This window comes from Panthera tigris, chromosome D4, assembly GCF_018350195.1.
Source record: "Panthera tigris isolate Pti1 chromosome D4, P.tigris_Pti1_mat1.1, whole genome shotgun sequence".
Lineage (NCBI taxonomy): Eukaryota > Metazoa > Chordata > Mammalia > Carnivora > Felidae > Panthera > Panthera tigris.
This window is the reverse complement of record NC_056672.1, coordinates 74,373,836-74,392,807: the sequence shown is the minus strand read 5'-3', so window position 1 is coordinate 74,392,807 and position 18,972 is coordinate 74,373,836. Positions and strand designations below refer to the sequence as shown.

The following is an 18,972-nucleotide window of genomic DNA, read 5'->3' as shown; positions in this document are numbered from 1 at the left end:
CTAGAAGCCTTCCATATGCATCTATTTTTTTTAATTTTTTAACATTTATTTATTATTGAGAGACAGAGAGACACAGAGTGTGAGCAGGGAAGGGGCAGAGAGAGGGGAAGACACAGAATCTGAAGTAGGCTCCAGACTCTGAGCTGTCAGCACAGAGCCTGACGTGGGGCTCGAACCCACGAACTGTGAGATCATGACCTGAGCTGAAGTCGGTTGCCCGACCAACTGAGCCACCCAGGCGCCCCCATATGCATCTATTTTTGAAGGGCTCTCAGTAGCCTGGGAAAACCAATAAACCTCAATCAAATTCATTGACCAAGAGGGAGGATCTCTGGGTTTTAATATAAACTTTACTACTAATTAACTGCTGACCTTCTCTGGTGTTTCTGTTTAGTTATTCCCTTTCACGGCATGTACTACCTCTAATTATTCGGATGTGGCAGCCTGGAGTGATGTATTCATAACATTTCTGAAGTAGGGCTCTGCAGAAATGTATAGGTGTTGATCAGCAATGCCTGCCATGTGTACTAGAAGGATGTGTCGGTGCCACAGATTTGCCACCCCAGGACTCAGTGATCCTCCCAAGTTCCTTCTAAGCCTTGCTCCACTCTGATTTTGACTCTATAATCTGATGTCTGTCTGTGTCTATGGAAAATGCTGAGAACCTGAGCCAACCATTTCCCGTCAGGAGTGATGTCTTAAAAGACTAAACCACAAGCAGCCTGTTCTGGAGAAATCCCTGGCGGAGCATCACGGACAACCATCCCAGTAGCAGCACTGCCTCTTGGCCAGAGTACTGACCTCCCAGAAAAAGAGCTCCACCCTAGGCTCACAGAATTGTTTTTCTTGCTACTGAATGGGAATAGATCAGGAGGAAAACCCGAGCTATCTCCTAGGCCTCCTCACTCCCCTGAGGATTTCAGAATATCCCTGTCACTTGACAAACTGAAGTACTAACAGTGATACAATTTCAAGGAAAAAGCAATCGTGGGCAAAAGGGGGCTCCTCCACATTCCTTTACGAATCTTTCATCCTTCAGAGACTAACCTTTCACTAACTGCCTTCTCTAAACAAAGGACACAAATCACCACACAAAACAACATACATTAGTTACTGAAATCTCTCTCCTGTTAGGCATTATCCTAAGTATTTTCATAGATTATCTCATTTAGTCCCATTGTCTCCCAGATAGAGTTGAAAGAACTTTATTGTAGGGTTGGTATTCTTGTTACCATTTTACAAACAAAAAAGTTGGGGCTCAGAGAGGCAGTGTTACATATCCAAGGTCATAGTTACTAGATGGAGCCATGTGAAGTTGCCTCTGTCCAACCATTTGTGACCTACAAAAATGCGGCAATGCCTTACGGGCCAAATTGATAGCAAGTGGCAGAACCAGGGTTCAATAGTATCTGACTGATTCTAGAACAGATATTCTCAAACATAGCACAGACCCTCCTTGGATAGTTGTCAATTTTAGTGTTTATTTTCCTCTGTAACTGTTTACATGTCTGTTTCCTTTATTGAACCATGAACTCAATGAGAGCAAGAATTACTGTCATGGGTCTCTGAAACACCTCACTCTCCTTTGGAATATCTTAGCACTCATTCAGTTCATCTCTGTTGAATGCAGGAATGAGTAAGTTTTTAAATGAATTAATTCTCAGGCCTCTAGGATGATTGCTGGCTCCAGTAGCATCCGAATTGGGCACTAGGTAAGCCACCGTGCTATCTGAGTGGATAAATGCTTTTCAGTGCTGGAATTCAAACACCTAGGGCTTGGAGGTGCTTTGGTTTGGCAGTCAGAGCTCTCTTAATTCTTTGAAGACAGGTTGTGCTGGCCTCACTCAACTGTAAGGATCAGATGTCCTCGGAAAAAATCCACACTTAAGGCTGTTTCCTGGCTCCTCTCTCTTCCTGACACATTCCAAGAAGGAATTTATGGATGTTGGGAAGGACAAGGGGTGAAGAATTTCTAGAACCTTTAAGAACGCCCATGTAAGCAGCTCCATGCTTAACTGACTGTGCACAATAAAATTCTCTTGCCTGTAAGCAAGAAGAAAAATTTGGTGCAAGCTGCCTCATATGTTGCCAAAATGATGTGGAAAGAGATTCATCTGCATTTCTAAACAGTAGGAATCCTCGTTGCCCCCAGCCTAGGTATTTCATGTACATGCCTAAGTCAACAAGATAGATATATTCTGTGAGCCACTAAAAATTAAGTCATAAGTGACGAATTCTGAAATGTGATTCTAGCCAGTTGGAAGTTTAATCTTTATCTAAAAATGAAATTGTTTATTCTCCAGCTGTGACCAGGAAAGAATTCAAAGATTGTTGATTCCTTCATCTAACAAAGGTCTTTGTCCTGTGGTGAGGTGCCTAAAAATAACTGATAGTTTATGTCATGCTGCTTCCAAAAGGTTAGCTACCAAACAGCTCTACTTGGGGATGGGGTAGGGACAGATCTGATAAACAGACAAGAGGCACTTTAAAGCATAAAATTATTGTCCAAAACGTCCTTGGGATATGGCTCCCATGATACCAACCGTGGTTTCCCCATCTATTAAATGAAGTGTTACATCAGAGTAAAGTTCTGAATAAAAATATGTAATTCCAAGCTCTGGAAAATGATCTACACTGGCAACATCTAATACCAAAGAAGTTGAAATAAGAGCTAATTTTTATATTTTAACAGTAATGAAGTCCTAATGGTTTAACACCCTCCCCCACTTAAAAGAAAAAAAAAAGGCTTCAGGACCATTATTTTTATCTTTTTAAATTTTGAGAGGGAGGAGGCATGTACCATAAATATGCCAGGTATTTGGAGACCAAGGGACTGAAGACAGAAGCCTGTGTTCTACCTAGTCCCCTTAGCAGAGGACACTGAGCTATTAGACATCTATTCTTAGAGAGATGCAACACTGCTTCCTGGGCTTAGTGCCAACTCTTCACATTGACCTTTCATGTACTCCTTACTATCATTCTACCAACTCCATGTGCTTGCTCCTTTCTGCTCCCCCTAATGTTGTTGACATGCCCAGGAGAACTAACCTTCAGTATTCCATACCCTTTACCCTACCTTTGCCTCTATCAGGGAGCCACAAAGGGAAGCATCTGTTATTACTGTCATCTTTTTTTAGTTAAATGCTTTTTTCTTTATTTATTTAAAACATTTTTAGTGTTTATTTCTTTTGGGAGAGAGCGAGCAAGCAAGTAGGGGAAGAACAGAGAGAGAGGAAGAGAGAATCCCAAGCAGGCTCTGGGACGCCAGCACAGAGCCCAACGTGGAGCTCAATCCCGCAAACATGAAATCATGACCTGGGCCAAAATCAAGAGTCAGACGCTTAACTGACTGAGCCACCCAGGCGCTCCTATTTATTTATTTTTAAAAAGAGAGAGAGAGAGAGAGAGAGACTGAGAGAGGGGCAGAGACAGAGGAAGTATCCCAAGCAGGCTCCAGGCTGTCAGTGCAGAGCCTGATGTGGGGCTCAATCCCAGAGACCTTGAGATCATACCCTGAGCCAAAATCAAGAGTCAGATGCTTAACCAACCCAGCCACCCAGGCACCTCTACTGTCAACTTCTTTATTCTCCTTATCAGCCATGCATCCCAACTTTTTTTGCCTTTTCTCTGTTCCCTTTCTAAACTTCCACAGGCTTCAGATTCTACCCACCTACTACAGTGATATCCATCCACTTTTCAAAATGCCACCCATCCTTCAGATCCATCTCAGATGGCATTTCTTTCAAACTGTTTTACTTAAGCCCCTCACAAAAGTGCAGCCTCCCTCCACTTTAAACATGAATAGAGTTAAGCCAGCCAATCTCTGTTGTTACCTATTATATTATTATAATCATGATGTATCTCTCTGATTCTCTCATCCTTTCTAGATGCAAAATTTTCTTTCTGATCCATTCTCTATTTGACCAGTGTTATTACTGCTTCTATTATTATTAGCCACTATATGTAAAGTACCTACTGTGTGCCAGACACTATGCTAGTGGCTTAACATACATCTAACTTCATCCCAAAACATGATGAAATAGATATATGTATAAGAATGTAGGGGATGAGGCAAGTGAGGCTCAGGAGAAAGTGAATGTCCACAGTAGCAGCTACTAAGTGGAAGAGCTGGATTCTAACGTAGGTCTATTTCCAAAGACCAGGCTCTTTCTCTCACACCCAGCTGCTTCATCGACGGAATAGTTTATATTACTGAAGTAAATGGACTGAGTCCCCTCAAAAACTTTGGGACAGAGTAGTGTAGGGTCAATAGAAGAAGAGCCATAAATTATCTTTGTTTGACAAGTTCTAGCATCTTCCAAGAAAAGGGTGAGGCAGAGTAGGACAAGATGTTAGGCATGGCCAAAATGGTCCCTAGAGTAGCTAGTCTTTGGTTTCACTTGAAGAGAAGAAACTCATAGAGAACTTGGGGCTCTAAGGGATGCAGAAAGAGGAAGAAGAAAAAACTTCCTATCCCAAGGTAGAATGGAGGGTGGGAGGGAAGGATGCTGACCTGAGGCAAGATGGATGTCCCTTCAGATTTGAGGAGGACAGTAGCCATTAAGACCATATGTACCTGGATATGTGTGAACATGTAAGGTCCAAAAATGTAATGGAAATTATAATCACATACATATTTGCTTGTGTTTAGAAGATGCCATCTTCTCTCACTAGTCTCCTTCCTCAGGTACTACCTGACGTACTCACCCATCTTCCTTAAACAGGACACGTATCAACATCATATAGTGCCTCTTTGACCTCTCTGAGCTTCAGTTTTCTCATTTGTACCATGGACTTACTATCACTAAGCACCCCTCTAAACCAATACTGCTCAGTAGAACTTCCCTGAAACAATGGAGGTGTTCTTTATCTGCACCGATGTTCTGGTCACTGGCCACATGCCATTGTAAAACACTTGAAATGTGAGCATTATAACTGAGGATGGAAATTTTAATTGTATTTCATTTTAATTCATTTTATTTTTAACATCCACTGGTGACTAGTGGCTACCATATTGGACACCACAGCTCTAGACCAATGAATTCAAAATTTTCTACTTCTTCTTGAACCTTCTATCTTATGGGGAAATGTTTATGGTAGTTTTTTTTCCCCTCCAGATTAATTATGTTTTGAGAAATTAACAGGAATGGAGGGGCCTAAGGGGTCTCATAAAAAAATAGTGTGCAGGAGTTCATTTGGCTCCAAAAATTGCTTTTGATAAAGACACACAGTGAAGTTTGATCTGTGTGTACTTTTCTGCCCCCGGAATATCTGCTGAGACAGAATAAAGACCTGGGCAACATGCAACGCTTGGAAATAGCCCATTTGTCCTAAATGTGTGACCATAACAATCTATGATTGAGCCAGTGCAAAAGCTGTGTCTCTTCCTGTTGCTCTCATTTGAAAATATCGATGCTAATCAGATCCTTTAATCTTAAAAGATTGATAGACCCATACGTATATTTATACCCATATGTCCCAAAGCATATTTGTCTGGGATCTCTGAGAAATCTCCACTTCCCTGCAGAATTTTTATCCCTGTTTGAAAAAACAGATTTGTATATGCCAGGGTAGGGATTTCAAGAGTTGAGAGAAAGCAAATTCTAGGCAAATTATTCATTGAAGTCCATACTTTTCACTACAGAAGCTTCGCTTTGATGAGCTCCTGCTGCTGACAAAGATTGTGCCATCCCCACTACCTGCATTATCTCATGCACTTTTCACAACAATCCTTTGAGGAACCTGTATCACATTTTAACGACGAAGTGACTCTGGCTTCAGATAGTAGATAACACTTTGCCCAAGAAAGAGAAAGGTGAACGGTGACTCAAACCCAAGACAGTTTGTCTACAAAACCTGTGTTCTTCAACACGAGTCTACATTCCAATGCCTTGGAGCATGCTATATTCTCAAAGAAGCCCTTTCTGTTGGAGAGTTCCAAGTAGAAAAATATTTCTCCTGTTGTGCTGAAATTTGCCTTCTTGTAACCAGCCCTCCTCCCCACCCCCAACATAAACACGCATTGACTCTTGTTCTGTCACTGAGGGCACAAGGGACTAGCCAGTTCCTGCTTCCCTAGGATTTATACATGGTCATCCTGTCTTTCTCAACCCTGGCTTTTTCAACTACAAGATAAACACACACAGGTCCACACTCATTCCTCCTACAAGATCCTTTCCAGACTTTCCGTTGCCTGATCACTTCCTATAAAGATAATAATCTGCTTGTGCTTTTTAAAGAGTCTCTATAGAGTGAGTCGTTCATTCTGAAAATTTAAAAGCCCTACTCTCAGAGCATGATCCTTCATACCTAACCTAAATGTCACCAACTGGAATCTAAAGTAATTATCCCTAGGTCTATCCTCAAAGGAGACATTAACCAGCCAGTTGTCTGCAGGAGAATATTTTACATTTTTAAAGGTTATTCTTTGCTCCCTATTTTCCTCTCTGGTGTAAATATTTCCAGTTCTAGAAAATTTATCTTCATAAGGTTTATCTCCTCCCCCCTCAGCAATTTCTGCAGTTCCTCTTTCATCTAGATCCAGGTGGCTGCAGAGTTTAAGACAGGATTCAATGTGGAGGTCAAGCTTAAGTTTAAGCAAAGGGAATCTAGTGCCCTGAACTCATGCTAGGTTTTGTTCCTAGGAATGCAAGAAATAGGGGCTACTTTTTAAAGTGTGCCTACTATGGGCCTGACGCCATGCCGGGTACTTTCTGTACAGATTTCTAATCCATACTTCCCTCTGGAAAGACTCCGACTCCCATTTTACCAATAAGATCATGGTTTAGGGAGGATAAATAGGTTGGCAAAGTTACAGAGCTAGTGAGCGACACTGAACCCAGGTGTGTCTAATCCCAAAGCCTGGGTGTTTTCCTCCACACTGGAGATGTAATGGGTCTTTTCTAAAGTATAAAAAAAATCCACCTGCCCTCAGACCACCATGAGCCAGTGGGAAATACACAACCCTCAAGAATCACATTTCCTTCCTCCAAACAATGTGGTGTTGGCTGTGCCAGTACACGGCTCTTACATACACGGTGAAAAATCCTCACTCAACCCATACTCTGGTCATTATTACCCTAGACTCATTGCCTCAGAGTCTCAACCCGCAATTCTAATGGCCTTTTAGATGGAAATTTAAGTCATTTAGCAACACACAAAAAAAGCATTGGATAAAAGTCCAAAAGCATTTCAAGCTTGGCCCATGGCCCTTCCTCATAAAAAAAAAAAAGAAAAAAAAAAAAAAGAAGAGGCTAAGAATTGATGGGAAGGGGGTGGAAGGAAGGACTTTGTGGAAGGCAAAGAGAGTTAAAGCGATTGCAATAGAGTGTGCAATTAATGAATATTTGTCCAGTAAACAAATAAAATGGGCTATGCTGGTTTAAAAGAAAAGAACTTGCCAAGTTTCTCTTCTTCATAATAATTTTTATTCAGTGAGCTGGCCTACACCACAGATCCACAAATTCTTATTTAGGAAACTAATTTGAATAAGAAAGCATACTCAAAAGAAGTGTTTGCTTCCTTTTTTTGTTGCTGTTGTTTTTGTTTTTTGTTTGGTTTTGCCTAACCAGGGGGTAGATGCCCTAAGTAGATGTTACATGGATAGTTGGTAAAATATCAAGCATGAATATAATTAGGCTGTGGTGGGGATGTGTGGATAGGAAGTTCTTGATTAAATGCATAGCCAATGAGGTGCCTGGGTGGCTTAGTCAGTTGGGCATCTGACGCTTGATTTCAGCTCAGGTTACGATCTCACAAAAGGTGAGATCATCCTTCCTGACAGGGCAAAGCCCACTTGGGATTCTTTCTCTTTCCCTCTCTCTCTGCCCCTCCCCTGCTCACACTCTCTCCCAAAATAAATAAATAAACTTTAAAAATAAATACATAAATAAATAAATAAATAAAGTGCATAGCCAGTGTTTTCTAGCTCCCCAGACCCCTGCTCAGTCCTACAGAATGCTTCTTAGTTCCATTTTCCCTGCCATAATCCCTCTCCAGATTTTTGCAAAGACTTTCTGTTGTCATGCAGGAGGCAATCACGTGGTATCATGTTGATGCATCCTATCACGGGGATAAGACCTTTCTGGAAAAAAAAGTTAGAAAACCTCCATAGGATAAGCATTCTAAATACTCCATCTAATTGACATAAATAGCTAACTCTGAATGAGCGAGTAAAAGAGTAGCATGGGTGATTGAAAAATGCCAATTTGTGAAATGACTGATTAAAAGCCAGATAGCCCTCAACTATTTTCTTGAACTACATTTAGGTGTATTTCCTAATTAAAGAGGAGTATGAATGACTTCATGCCCTGTATATATTGTTCCCATATGCATCCATAGCATGTTTAGGCCAATATTATAACCACCTAAGGTTTAGCCATGTCTCCCTATCCATTCAATAATTTCTCAGGGTGCCTGGATAGCTCAACTGGTTAAGCGTCCAACTCTTGGATCTCGGCTCTGGTCATGATCTCACAGTTTGTGAGTTCGAGCCTCACATCAGGCTCTGCACTGACAGCACGGAGCCTGCTTGTGATTCTCTCTCTCCCTCTCTCTCTCTCTATCTCAAAATAAATAAACTTAAAAAATTATTTAAAAAATAATTTCTCAAAGACCTTTGACAACAACCCTTTCCTCCACTATGTTGATTAGCTGTACTGGTAAATAGTCATAAGACAGATGAATAAGACAATTTAGCAAGGTAAGAACTGCCTCACAATAGCATACTCTCCTCCATACTCTGTTGGTACCTAATGCTTTTCACTCTCTAAGGCTCAGTTTAAATTCTATCCTTTCCAACTACCACTCTTTTGACAATTATTTTTATTTTTTTCAAATTTCATAAGCAGTTATACTCTATATCACAGTATCAGTAATTTGCTTTCCTTCTTGCTTTGTTCCTTAAGTACTAAATGTGTGATTCCATTTTATTTATAATCTATTGTTAAGGCCTCTAAGGGTAGGCAGTTGGTCTTATGTTTATTTCTACCTCTACAGAACTCTGATTATTGTAGAAAACTCAGTATATTAATCTGCTTGGGCTATTATAACAACATACCATAGATTGTTATTTTGGCTTAACAACAAAAATTTATTTTCTTTTTTTCTTTTTTTTAATCAATGTTTATTTATTTTTGAAGGAGAGAGAGACAGAGCATGAGCAGGGGAGGAGCAGAGAGAGAGGGAAACATAGAATTTGAAGCAGGGTCCAGGCTCTAAGCTGCCAGCACAGAGCCCGATGTGGAGCTGAAACTCACAAGCTGTGAGATCATGACTTGGGCTAAGTCGGATGCTTAACCAACGGAGCCACCCAGGCGCCCCCCAAAATTTATTTTCTTACATGTTCTAGAGAATAGATGTCCCAGTTCAAGGTGCTGGAAGATTCAGTTCTGGGGAAGCCTCTCTTCTTGGCTTGCAGATGGCTGCCTTCTCACTGTGTCCTCACATGACCTTTCCTCTGTGCACAAGCAGAGAGAAAGAGAGAGAGGGAGACAAGAGGGAGAGATCTGTCATCTGGTGTCTCTTCCTTTTCTTATAAGGACAAGAGCACCAGCAGAGTAGGAACCCTCCCTGATGACCTCATTTAAACTTAATTACCTCGCTAAAGCCCCATCACCAAATATAGTCTTATGGGTGGTTAGGGCTTCAATATATGAATTTGAGGGGAGACGAGGACAAGATTTAGTCTATAACACTCAGTAAGACTAGTACAAGTACTTGTAGACTGGATAAAACATCAGAGGCTGGTGGGCATTCTTTCTGAGCCATCTCTTGCCCTTGATCATGGTTTGAACAACTGGTTTAGAAACATTGTGTCAGATTCTTCGCACAAAAAAACTGACTTTTTAAGTCTTTAGAAATAAATCAAGGAAAAGAGAAACAGAGGCTCAAAAGAGGTAGAGTATACTATTCCTACAGCCGCATAACTAGTAAGAAGCTAGGCTGTAATTGAAACTCACCTTGCCTTCTGGCATTCATCGTTTGAACTTCTGCCTCCCAGAGCAGAGAGAACCAGTGGATGCTGCTCAATGCAGATTGGAGGATCAATAATAAGAGACAGGAATTACTGGACATCTACTGGGATGATGACCTTCATATCAATACAAGGACTCAGTGGGCTTCTCTCGTAAATATTGAAGGGATCCGTAAATCCATGAAATATTTCTACTTAGTATTTTTACTGATATCATTACTTTAACCCTCACTTTAGCCATTCACTGTATAGAAAGTAACATAGGACAAAGAAAAGTTACATGACTTACCCAGAGGCACAGAGCTAGAGCTGAGATCAAAACCCAGGTCTGGTCTATAATATTCCAAATTTTTGTCCTACTGTCTATTCTCAGCTGTCTCCCTATATTTCCAGAAGCTGAAAAGTGAGTGAATCATGCCTTCAAGATTGTAATATTCTTTTATTTTTTATAAAAAAAATTTAACGTCTGTTTTTGAGAGAGAGAGAGAGAGAGAGTGCAAGCAGGGAGGGGCAGAGAGAGAGAGGGAGACACAGAATCCGTCTCAGGCCCAGAGCTGTCAGCACAGAGCCCCATGTGGGGCTTGAACTCACAAACCATGAGATCATGACCTGAGCCAAAGTTGGATGTTTAAGTGACTGAGCCATCCAGGCGCCCCTGCAATATTCTGTTAGAGACCAGTTTGTATCAGCACTACGGTGAATACTGAAAGAATATCAGGAGAACTTCAAACACAGGAGACAGAAAATCAAAATTCACTTGGAATGATGATATTCAATAGATTCAATCAGTAATAGAACTAACACACTTGTTGTTTTCCCTTATTGTAGAAGAGAATTCCTTCAAGAAGATCAGGAACAAACTGATCTGGATTCTACTCTGTGCTTCCACATCCCCACTTCTGCCTGAGAGTGAGACACCCTAAGATCCAAGAACATAGAAACACCCAGCCAAACCCACCTCCACCATGGGGGCCATGGTGATGTTGGCGGGCATCTTCTTAGCTTTGCTTACCCTCACTACTGAAGGTGGGGTCCTCAAGAAGGTCATCCGGCACAAGCGACAGAGTGGGGTGAATGTCACTCTGCCCGAGGAACACCAGCCAGTGGTGTTTAACCATGTCTACAACATCAAGCTGCCAGTAGGTTCCCAGTGCTCAGTGGATCTGGAATCCGCTAGTGGGGAGAAAGACCTGGCCCCACCACCATCAGAGCCCAGTGAAAGCTTCCAGGAGCACACAGTAGACGGGGAAAATCAGATCGTCTTCACACACCGCATCAATATCCCCCGGCGGGCCTGTGGCTGTGCCGCGGCTCCTGATGTCAAGGAGCTTCTGAGCAGACTGGAGGAGCTGGAGAATATGGTGTCTTCCCTGCGGGAGCAGTGCACCACAGGAGCAGGCTGCTGTCTCCAGCCTGCTGAAGGTACGCCCAGCGCCTCACTGTCCAGATGGGAGAAATGATGGGCGTGGCCAGATCCATCAGTTGTTTCCAAAGGGGTTCCCTGTGGGAACTAGCCTCACAAAGTGTTCATTGAAAAGAGATTTTATGGTCAAATAAATGTGGAGAATGTAACCATCTCTGTTCTGCTCTTGGAGAGTCTTGATGACAAATGTTTCTCAGAGGAGTTTCTAGGCTTCTGAGAAGTCTTGCTTGGAAAAATCTTGTTCCATTTTAATGGCTAGTCTCTAACACTTATTTGACCACAGGATCTACACACTCTCTACCTCAAAACCTATGAGCATATTTATGAAGTTTCTGGCCCAAGATCACTCCCTGAAAGGTGCTGATATGGCCCCATCACCTCCTTGTACAGGCTTGGAAACTAAGGTCCAGAAGGAGGATGGGATTCTTCAAGGTCCTGCCACCAGTGGCTGAGGTAGGACTTGAGCCACGATATCCCACACCCTGGTGTTTTTACAAAGACACAGTTCTGTTTATGGTGGTACTAAATCTGGGAATTGGAAAATAATCTTCCAGTATAATGGCAACTCCAATGACGATCACAATATGCATTGAGCCCCTTTATGTATCAGGCACTGTAACTCATTATCTCATTGAACCCTCCCAACAACCCTCTGGAGTATGGTTTAATACTCCCATTCTACAGATCTGACAACTGAGATTCAAAAAGGGCACCAAGAGTAATAAGAGAGAGGAGCTCTGAGTGTGCCTGTGGTCTCCAGAACTCACACTCCCCCCATGATACTCTGTCTCCAGGGCATCCTCTTTGTCGGGAATTTTGCCACTTCCAAATTGTGTGCATCTCTACTCCCTAGAGCTGACAGAGCACAGAGCACCGGGACTTTAAGTAGCTTCAAATCAGAGATGAACCTCTTTATTACTGCCACTCAGAAAAAATTACCAGAAAGCACTTTGATAAGGTATTTCAAGAGTAGTCCTAATTGAGGTGCCTGGGTGGCTCAATCAGTTAAGTGTCTGACTCTTGATTTTGGCTCGGGTCATGATCTCACAGTTCATGGGTTTGAGCCCCGTGTTGGGCTCTGCGCTGACAACGTGAATCCTGCTTGGGATTTTCTTTCTCTCTGCCCCTCTACCTCTTTCTCTCTCTCTCTCTCTCTCTCTCACTCACTCAAATTAAGTAAATAAAACTATTTATTTATTTATTTATTTATTTATTTATTTATTTATTTATTTATTTTACAATGCATATGTATTTATTAAAATTTGGAAGGAAAGTAATATAAGGATTAAATGGTACTTTGTTATTTTAATTTCTATTTATTTGACAATTAGCAACCTTAGACATATTTCAATATGTATGTTTAACAGTTATATTTTTTTAATGAATAAAACATTTTTTTAAAAAGAGTAGGCCTAATCACCGTAAATGGAGAGTACTATAGGGCAGGCTCTAGGTTTCCAAGGCAAAAAAAAAAAAAAGTTTTCTTTATACACAAATTACTTTATATTCAATATCTATCGATTCCCTGGAAAATGCAAATGGGAGTTACACAACAGGGTTAATGCTAAAGACTGGGTTGAAATAATTATTCAGTGTGGTGCTGTCCAGTAGAAATATAACATGAGCCAGATATGTATTCTTAAATCTTCAGTAGTCACACTAATGATATGAAAAAGGAACAGGTAAAAATAATTTCAATCAACTGTTTTATTTAACTCAGTGTAGCCAAATTATCCACTTTTCAGCCTGGAATCAATACAAAATTATTAATACAAAAAAAGGATATTTTATATTCCCTTCATTAAGCTTAGTCTTTGCAATCCTATATGTATTTAACTTCCTTAGCAACTCTCAATTCAGACTAGCCACAATGCAATTAATACCCACATGTGTCTAGTGGCTACCATACATGAAAACATATATTTAATTCTTACCTTTCCAACCATTTTATTAATTGCCTTGCTCCCTGCTGTAGACGGTAACCCACATACCAACTTGAGTCAACCCCAAAATCTCTGCAGGAGAAAATCACAATGAGAACAAGAGTAGGTTCATAATGTCCTCACTTAACCCTGATAAACCCAAGGGAAGTCGGCTCTTGGTACCACTTGACCGATGAAGAAACTGATCTTCAGAGCATCTAAGTGTCTTTCCAAATTCGGCACAGCTATTGAGCCAGAATCAGAATTCAGAGTTCAGTTCAACAAATATTTCTTGCGTGAAACAATTGTTCTCTTATGTGCTTGACCTTGGCTAGGTGCGGGAAAAATAACACGGCCCAGCATAACCTGTTCCACAAGGCAGTGGTTTGTAATCACTGGGGTCCTGGGAATACGTAAAAATTCGATAAAAACTATAGATCCTCCCCCAGGGAGGTGGGGGGAACACACACACACACACAAACACACACACACACACACACACACAGATACACACATTAACACACAATCTTGCACATGAATGTACAATTTCAGAAAGTACAGGTTACGAATTCGTGCCTACTCTAATTAGATGCCAGTCCCCTCTGATTTCACACACTAAGCAACTAGTTTTTAAGCCAGTTGGAGCCAGAGGGTGCCACCCTCTTCTGGCTGAATTTGAAGCTGGGTTTGACAGGTGGTGACCTGGAAACCAGCTGCTTACAATCAGCGGCCTGCCTCTTCTCTCTTGTAGGCCGCCTGGACACCAGGCCCTTCTGCAGTGGCCACGGGAACTTCAGCACGGAAGGATGCGGCTGTGTTTGTGAACCCGGCTGGAAAGGCCCCAACTGCTCTGAGCCTGAGTGCCCAGGCAACTGTCACCTGCGGGGCCAGTGCCTTGACGGGCAGTGTGTCTGCGATGAGGGCTTCACTGGGGAGGACTGCAGCCAGCTGGCCTGTCCCAGTGACTGCAACGACCAGGGCAAGTGCGTGAGTGGGGTCTGCGTGTGTTTCGAAGGCTACACGGGGGCCGACTGCAGCCAGGAGGTGTGCCCAGTGCCGTGCAGCGAGGAGCACGGCAGGTGCGTGGACGGCCAGTGCGTGTGCCGGGACGGCTTTGCGGGCCACGACTGCAACGAGCCCCTGTGCCTCAACAACTGCTATGACCGTGGCAGGTGCGTGGAAAACGAGTGTGTCTGTGACGAGGGCTTCACGGGTGAGGACTGCAGCGAGCTCATCTGCCCCAACGACTGCTTCGACCGGGGCCGCTGTGTCAACGGGACCTGCTACTGCGAGCAGGGCTTCGCGGGCGAGGACTGCGGCCAGCTCAGCTGCCCGAACGCCTGCTCAGGCCGGGGCCGGTGCGAGCAGGGCCAGTGCGTGTGCGAGCCGGGCTTCGCCGGGGCCGACTGCAGCGAGAAGAGGTGTCCCGCCGACTGTCACAACCGCGGCCGCTGCGTCGACGGGAGGTGTGAGTGTGACGACGGTTTCACAGGTGCGGACTGCAGCGAGCTCAGGTGTCCCAATGGCTGTAGCGGCCACGGCCGCTGCGTCAACGGGCAGTGCGTGTGTGACGAGGGCCACACAGGGGAGGACTGCGGCCAGCTGCGGTGCCCCAACGACTGTCACAGCCGGGGCCGCTGCGTGCAGGGCAAGTGCGTGTGCGAGCAGGGCTTCCAGGGCTATGACTGCAGTGAGATGAGCTGCCCCAACGACTGCCACCGGCACGGCCGCTGCGTGAACGGCATGTGCGTCTGTGATGACGGCTACACGGGCGAAGACTGCCGCGACCTGCGGTGCCCCGGGGACTGCAGCAACCGGGGCCACTGTGTGGACGGGCGGTGCGAGTGCGAGCATGGCTTCACGGGCCCCGACTGCGCGGAGCTCGCATGCCCAGGCGACTGCCACGGCCAAGGCCGCTGCGTGAACGGGCAGTGCATTTGCCGTGAAGGCTTCATGGGCACAGCCTGCAAGGAGCGGAGGTGTCCCGGAGACTGTCACGGCCGGGGCCGCTGCGAGGACGGTCAGTGCGTCTGCCAGGAGGGCTTCGAGGGCCCGGACTGTGGGCGTCGTTCCTGCCCCAACGACTGCAGTGGCTGGGGGCAGTGCGTGGAGGGCCACTGCATCTGCAGCGAGGGCCATGCCGGGGAGGACTGCTCGGAGGGTGAGTCCGTACTGAACCAGCGCAGCCTTGGCTGTGAGGGAGCCTGTGGTGGGTGCGCTTTGGAGAGCCACCTGTGTGCACGCGCACACACGCGCACACACGCACACCTTTACAGAGGCCCTGGTTATTCACCTGTCACGGGGCTATCTATTTGAAGGCTCAGAAGCTCAGGGAGGTCATAGAATTGTCCCAAGGACACCTAGCTCATACACGGTAGAGCTGTTTGGTTTACCTGACTCGTCTACCCCAAGTTTAACGCCCAGTGCCCATGGTGAGGTAGACAAAATGATTTTAACAGCCTCTTTGCTAAATATGAGCCTTCTCTCTTACTCCCCACTGACACCGAACCAGAAATAAACTAAAGCCCTCTATTTGGATGGAAGCAAAGACTCAGCTCAATTGAATGGACAGTGAGATTACATTAAACAAACTGTTTTAACTGCACACTCAGCTAGAGAGTGAGTGCTAATCACTTATGAGGCAGGCCCATCTCTTAAATCATTTTTTTTTTCATAATAGTCTTTAATCCCAAGGATTATGAGCTCCTTAAAGGAACACTATCCTGACAGCACAAGGCACAGTATACAGTAAGTGCTCAATAAACAGTGAGTGAAAATACAACCAAGAATGATAATGCTCATGTTCAGTGAGGGGGGGGGGTCTTTGTACCCCTCTCACGCACCCATACCGTACGTGTTGTAATAGAGAATTTCTGCTCTGATTAAAGGTATTATTGATAGGAATAAATAAATGTGTTTAATGTGCCCAAGGCAGGGAAGCCTGGTTGAAAAGAACAGCAGGCTGGCAAGGAGGAGGTGTAAGCCTCAAATGTTATGAGATACACAAAGCTGGGCCAGTTCTTCTGCCTCACTCACATCTAGAAAATGAAAGAATTGGACCAAATGAGTCCCAGATAGCCTTCCAGCACTAACAGCGTGTGACCTCAAGTTCAGAACCGGGAGCTAAGCTCAGGCTGCACGTTCCCAGGCAGATGGCCTGAATCTGAACTAATATCCAGAGAACAGAGAATTCAGAGGGGCCGGGTCCCAAAGAAACCAGAAGGCCATGTTGCAGGCCCAGAACTTTAGCCTGAAGGCCACCAAAGGTTTTAAGGTTGGATCACAGCAGGGGGTCCTTGATGACCTTTTTCATTTTAGAAAACGGAAGCTGGATTTTAGGCCTCTGTGACTGGCCATGGAAGGGACAAGTCAAGGGAAACAAACCTAGAGAGAATTCACAGGGCACCTTACTGACAAAACCCGACCCAAGCTGTCCTTTCTTATTCCTGCCAGTGTCCCCTCCCAAAGACCTCGTTGTGACAGAAGTGACAGAAGAGACCGTGAACCTGGCTTGGGACAATGAGATGCGGGTCACCGAGTACCTCGTCGTGTACACACCCACCCACGAGGATGGCCTGGAAATGCAGTTCCGCGTGCCCGGGGACCAGACATCCGCCACCATCCGGGAGTTGGAGCCTGGTGTGGAGTACTTTATCCGCGTGTTCGCCATCCTGGAAAACAAGAAGAGCATTCCCGTCAGTGCCAGGGTGGCCACTTGTGAGTGAGCAGAACCCACCCCCAACCCCCTGACAGCCTCTACCGCCCTCTGTTTGCCCAGTGCATAACCACCACCCCCATGAGTCCCTGCTCCGCCTTTGCCCCCATAGCTGTATAGCTGTCCTGTCACAATTACACCAATTAAGACCTTGGGATCCAGCTAAACCCATTGAATCTTTTTTTTTAAAGAAACCCCTCATATACTAATTCACTTGACTCATAATAACTCTATAAGATAGGGGCAAGTATTAACCCATTTTACAAATGAGGAGACTGAGACTGAATGGTTAAGCATCTCATCCCAAATCATAAATGGTGAGGATTTAAACCCTGGAAGTCTGGTTGCAGGCTGATACTCTTAACCATTCTGTTCTACTACAGCCTTTCTATGGAGCTCACCGTCCCTATATGTTTTTACAAAGTGGAAACTTTACAGAGTTCAAGTTATTCCTTTAAGAATCCAATATCAGTATAATTACCTTCATACCTTAAAAGCAAGTTGTGTCTAGAAATTGATCTTTTTCTTTGCTTAGCAATAATAACATTGGCTGCCACGTATTAAATGTGGGCCATGTGCCAGGAGGCATGCCCAGCAGTCTACGTGATGCAGTATATCACTCAGTCCTCACTTAGTTCCCCAAAAGAAACAGGCATACTTACCTCCCCCTCCTGAGTGGAGAAGCTAAGGCTCTTGGTACAACTTGCTTACGCACACAAAGCTGGTAATGGTGGAGCTTAGATTTGAGTCCATTCTGTCTGATTCCAAACCCTTCTACATAACAGGTTTAACCATACAAAATTGCCAGTGTTTAATCATATGGTGGGTCCCGATGTTAATTTTCACACTGCCTCATCAGTAGACAGTATCCCTGAAGCAGTCAGAAATACACTCCAGCCCTAACGGAGTGAGGCATCCACCAGTGGGGTTTAGGGGAATCACCGCTCTGTCACTCTCCACACACACATGCAGAATCCTTCTCTCTGGTCTTCCTGACAGACTTGCCTGCACCTGAAGGCCTCAAGTTCAAGTCCATCAAGGAGACATCTGTGGAGGTGGAGTGGGATCCTCTGGACATCGCTTTTGAGACGTGGGAGATCATCTTCCGGAATATGGTAAGGCACCCAGAGGAGTGGGCATATGTGACCTCAGGGATCTGAAAGATGGTCCAAGGGCTCTACACACTTTTATATCAACTTTATTTCCTTAGCTGCTGGTGGGGGTCAGGGCTGTGCTTAGCCCCTGCATGTTTGCATATATATTTTCAGTTATTTTAAGAAGTCAGTAAACATAGCTCTTAGGGCTGTGAGCTCAGGTAGATGCTAAGCCATCTTTAGGTTCCCTTTGTGCCTCATGGTCTGGCAAATCTCTACTCGGAGGCAAAGAAGAGAAGAAATGACCTCTGTCTCCAAATGTCCCCAGGCATATCTGAGATTGAGTATCCCTTCTCTCTGGGCCTAAAAGCACGTATGAGGCAGGAAAGTGGGTTCCTGAGTCCAAGCCCAGGCTCTGCTACTAACTAACTGCATGACTATGGGACAGCCACCCAACTTCTGTGATGCTGGCTTCCCGGTCTATCAAAGGAAGGATTGAGTTTGTGGCTCTAGAACTGCTTTGGCTCTCACACTCTGTCACTTGACTTGAGTGTCAGAGGAGTGAGCAGATTGGTTTACAAGAGGGAGAAGCAAACTTGAGAAATGTCCTTATCATGTCTGTGTCCTCAGCACCTGCCAAGGTGATCTGATGCCTAGTGAGTGCTTAGTGAAGGAAGGGATTCAGAGGAGTAAATCACATGAAAGAAGAGGCTGGCACCTTCTTTAGTTCTTTTTTTTTTTTAATGTGTATTTATTTTTGAAAGAGAGAAACAGAGTGCAAGCAGGGGAGAGGCAGAGATAGAGGGAGTCACAGAATCCAAAGCAGTCTCCAGGCTCTGAGCTCT

General features: G+C 44.4%; 1 protein-coding gene across 3 annotated transcripts in view; it reads left to right on the top strand.

Moving 5' to 3' along the window:
- The window catches only part of TNC (tenascin C), a 94,426-nt gene that overhangs the window by 17,179 nt on the left and 58,275 nt on the right, over positions 1-18,972 (top strand). For 2 of the 3 annotated variants that reach the window (XM_042965182.1, XM_042965181.1), the window contains exons 2-5: positions 10,802-11,395; positions 14,070-15,479; positions 16,772-17,035; positions 18,033-18,148. In XM_042965182.1, the coding sequence (XP_042821116.1) occupies positions 10,939-11,395; positions 14,070-15,479; positions 16,772-17,035; positions 18,033-18,148 (2,247 nt within the window). In that variant the 5' untranslated portion in view covers positions 10,802-10,938. Of the gene's footprint in view, positions 1-10,801; positions 11,396-14,069; positions 15,480-16,771; positions 17,036-18,032; positions 18,149-18,972 lie in introns of those variants that run through there. The other variant, XM_042965183.1, reaches the window with a different exon arrangement.